Source organism: Leptosomus discolor, chromosome Z, assembly GCF_034619465.1.
Source record: "Leptosomus discolor isolate bLepDis1 chromosome Z, bLepDis1.hap2, whole genome shotgun sequence".
NCBI lineage: Eukaryota > Metazoa > Chordata > Aves > Leptosomiformes > Leptosomidae > Leptosomus > Leptosomus discolor.
The window spans coordinates 77,951,584-77,954,792 of record NC_141419.1 but is presented as its reverse complement, the minus strand read 5'-3'; the positions used below and the strand labels follow the sequence as shown (position 1 = coordinate 77,954,792).

The 3,209-nt window shown below is 48.7% G+C and overlaps 1 protein-coding gene and 1 non-coding gene across 2 annotated transcripts; both read right to left on the bottom strand.

The window, feature by feature from the left end:
* On the bottom strand, positions 1-2,695 carry RPL37 (ribosomal protein L37). Its single transcript, XM_086479649.1, has 4 exons — positions 2,641-2,695; positions 1,801-1,936; positions 1,428-1,512; positions 1-112 (listed from the first exon to the last, which is right to left on the bottom strand). Exons 1-4 carry the CDS (start codon positions 2,641-2,643, stop codon positions 43-45), a joined length of 294 nt encoding a protein of 97 aa, XP_086335775.1. The 5' UTR covers positions 2,644-2,695; the 3' UTR covers positions 1-42.
* LOC147413318 (small nucleolar RNA SNORD72) lies at positions 214-291 on the bottom strand. Its single transcript, XR_015184093.1, has one exon. It is a non-coding gene; the product is annotated as a small nucleolar RNA SNORD72 (small nucleolar RNA).
* Positions 2,696-3,209: the final 514 nt, after the last annotated feature.

Below are 3,209 nucleotides of genomic sequence, written 5' to 3'. Positions count from 1 at the left end.
TTTTCTGGATAAGACCATTTATTTTAACAAATAGATGAGTCTTTACGATGAACTGGAGGCTGCAACAGCTGCTCTCTTGGGCTTCGGTGTCGTCCCCTCACGGAATCCATTCCTACAAGCAGAAGTATGGTTACCACTTCTTGAAAGTATGATTCCTGCTCCAGGTTATTTCCTGACAAGTAATGTCTTAGATCAAGTACACCAGCTTTTTTCAGTTTATCTCAGTAAAGCACTAAAATCACTACAGAGTTCGTAAGATCAGACATTTTTAACAAGAAACATTAAGAAGCCTTTGGAATAAGCAGTATAGTTTTCGCTTTCTTCTGCTGAAGTAAATTTGACTTCTTCCAACAGGAACACTTCAGCAACTGAGTGAACACTGCAAGACTGCATCAGATGAAGGCTGAAGGCATGCCTTATTTTATGTTCCTACTAAGCAAGTCAAAAGATTTCATGTTTGTAAACTGCAAGTCAATTTCTTGAAGAAATCCTCTATGCCTCCAACCAGAGATTAATACAGCCATGACAAAAGAAGAGTCAGCCCCAACCCCACTTTTGGATATGACATTTCTACTTCAGCAACACCCAGTGGGAAGCAGGCTACAGCCGCACACTGTAAGGACTTTCTGGTTGCTGCTGGGAAAGACTGTGCTCACCAAAACAGATAAATGGATCCCTCAACTACAACCAGGTCTGGGACTTCCAACTCCTACTCTTCACTATTAAATCCAGTCTACATTTTTAAGACAAGAGTCTTGAATTATTTGGTATTTTTCATCCAGTTTTCTTGGGTATTAGACCAGAAGCTACAGAGCTCAATTTTAGAATGTGGAGGTCACACAAAAGAAATTCTTAATGAGTTTAACAGTACAAGATCCCCACCATTTCCTCTTAAGTACGACTCAAAGCTTTGTAACAGAGAAACCTGTAACTCAGAATCTGATTTTGCAGCTACTTACTGCTAAGTGAACTCCAAGTAGGACAGTGACTACTGAAGTTATTCCAGTCCTGAACTCTTTTTTTGTCAGCAAAAGGGGACCGGAATTACATTTGAAGACTTGTCTCTTACAAAAACGCACACTTCAGTGCAACTGGCAGTTTAATTGACCCACAAATGGAGGCAATGCTACACAAAGCATATCTTTAAGTGTGTGCATTTTGTTATAATAACCTCAGTGTTCTGTACAAACATCAGACTTGCTAGACACCCTATGTACTAACAGTGAGCGAGGGCTTTTTTTACCCTGAAGGCAAGGTACAGCCAATTATATAAGGCATAATTAATTTCATGATCTATTTAAGAAGACCATTCCACATGGAGTGTACTAAATAAATAAAAACGGTGACTTTGGATGATGAATTTTACAGTTAAGTGAGATCTAAGCAGGATTTCACACCACACTACAGTTTGTAATAAAATGTTATACCTGAATCGACGGTAGACCTTCTTAAGGTGCCTCATGCGACCAGTACCAGTGGTGTTGCGTCTTTTAGCCTTTGCACTCCAGTTATCTAAAACATACGAGTTAATTATTTGGTGCAGAGGAGTAACTAAGATGCCTGCTACATATGTATAGCACAATTATTCAATCTGACAGAACTAAAAAAAAAAATAAATTAAGTCAGTTTCTGTGTAGCAACACTGCACGTTATATATAGTTAAATCAGCATTAATTTGAAAAAAGCTCCAAACACTGCAAGATGACACAGTATCCCTCCTTGGTTGGAAAAAAGTCATACCGAAGAAGACAAAGAAACACAGGTTTTAAAACTCAAGACAGTTACAAGTTTGTTACTTACACTTTCTCTTACGCTTGGCAGGGTAACCACATTTCCCACAGGTGGATTTCTGCAGGTGGTATGCCTTGGACCCACATCGACGACACAAGGTGTGCGTCTTATTTCGTCGCTTACCAAATGACGATGTACCCTTCGTCTGAAAAGCATTTCAAGACATGGCATGTTGAAATATCACTAGCACTTACAAGTCACGCAACTATAAAAACAATGAGGTCCTCTAAAAAGCACGCACAAATCCACGAAGCCCATGAACACTGAACTGTGAAACGCCAACCTAGTTTCGCCTATAAGTAGTCTCCATTTTAAAAAACCCCCTCCTTACGCCTCTCGCCTCCATTCCTCATCCAGCCCGCCCCCCACCCTGAAGCTATCCAGAGGTTACCCCCAGCTCCCTTCTCGTCTCCCCCAATGTCATTACTGACAAGTATCAAACTGCTCTTTCCTGAGGAAAGGTTACTTCCTTCGCTAAGATCAGCCGCACACTCACCAAAAGAGGCTCTGGCGACCGAACCCCCCCCCCGCTGCTACGTGTTATCCGCACGGCTGCTCAGCCACGGGGAGAGCGCTGGCCCGGCCCGGCCCGCAGCAAGCACACAAGAGAGCCCAGAGGAGGCGCCCGGGCCTCAGCGCGGCCTCCCGGCCCAGGCCAACAGCGGCGCCCACCGCAAGGCCCTCAGGCTCAGGCCCCGGCCCCGCCACAGCCGCCCCGCCCCGCCGCCGGGCCCGGCCGCAGCAGAGCACCAGGACCGCCCCGCGCCCCAGGTGAAGCTCGCGGGCCCACAGGGCCCGCCGCGGCAGCGGATTGCGGCGGATTGCCCGCGCCCGCAGCCCCGCGCTCACCATCTTCCCCGGCCGCCAGCACCAAAGAGGCCGAGCCCCGCCCCGCTTCCGCTATGGCCGGCAGGCGCTTCCGGGGGCGGGACGGCGGGGCCGGATCCTTCCGTGCGGTCGCGGTTTCCTGCCAGGCCCGGCCTGCTGGGGCAGACTGGACCCCGCCCTCCCGAGGGCATGGGATCCCGGGCCCTGAAAGCTCGGTTGTCCCCGGTGACGCCACCCCAAAACCGGTGGGCGGGATGTCGGAGTGTGTGCTAGGCCGTGGTCCGACTGATCCGGGAGATAACGGTCGAGGGGTGTCTTGTGTGTCAATATGGCTCTGCCTCGTAAACAAAATGTTCAGTACCCCCAAGCTGCTGTGCTGGCACGTCGTTTTTAACTCTGACGCTGCGGCTCTGCAGTGGTGCCCCTGCTGCTCCTCAGAGGAGCCTGCAGCTCCGCTTCAGGCTGCGGAGTCAAGTCCTGGCCCGACTCCACGCGTTCTGTGAAAACGATTTTTGTGACGAAAATGAAGGGACAGGGTGCTCTTGGCTATAATGCCTGCTTTCAAAGTGAGCTGCCTTAAATAGGCAGCC

Bases quoted from the DNA above. Each gene is read 5' to 3' on its own strand.
- RPL37 (XM_086479649.1), bottom strand. The intron at 1,513-1,800 runs GTAAGTAACAAA...CGTATGTTTTAG, and splicing joins TGCCAAGCGTAAGAGAAAGT to ATAACTGGAGTGCAAAGGCT. The intron at 113-1,427 runs GTATAACATTTT...TTCTGCTTGTAG, and splicing joins AAGGTCTACCGTCGATTCAG to GAATGGATTCCGTGAGGGGA.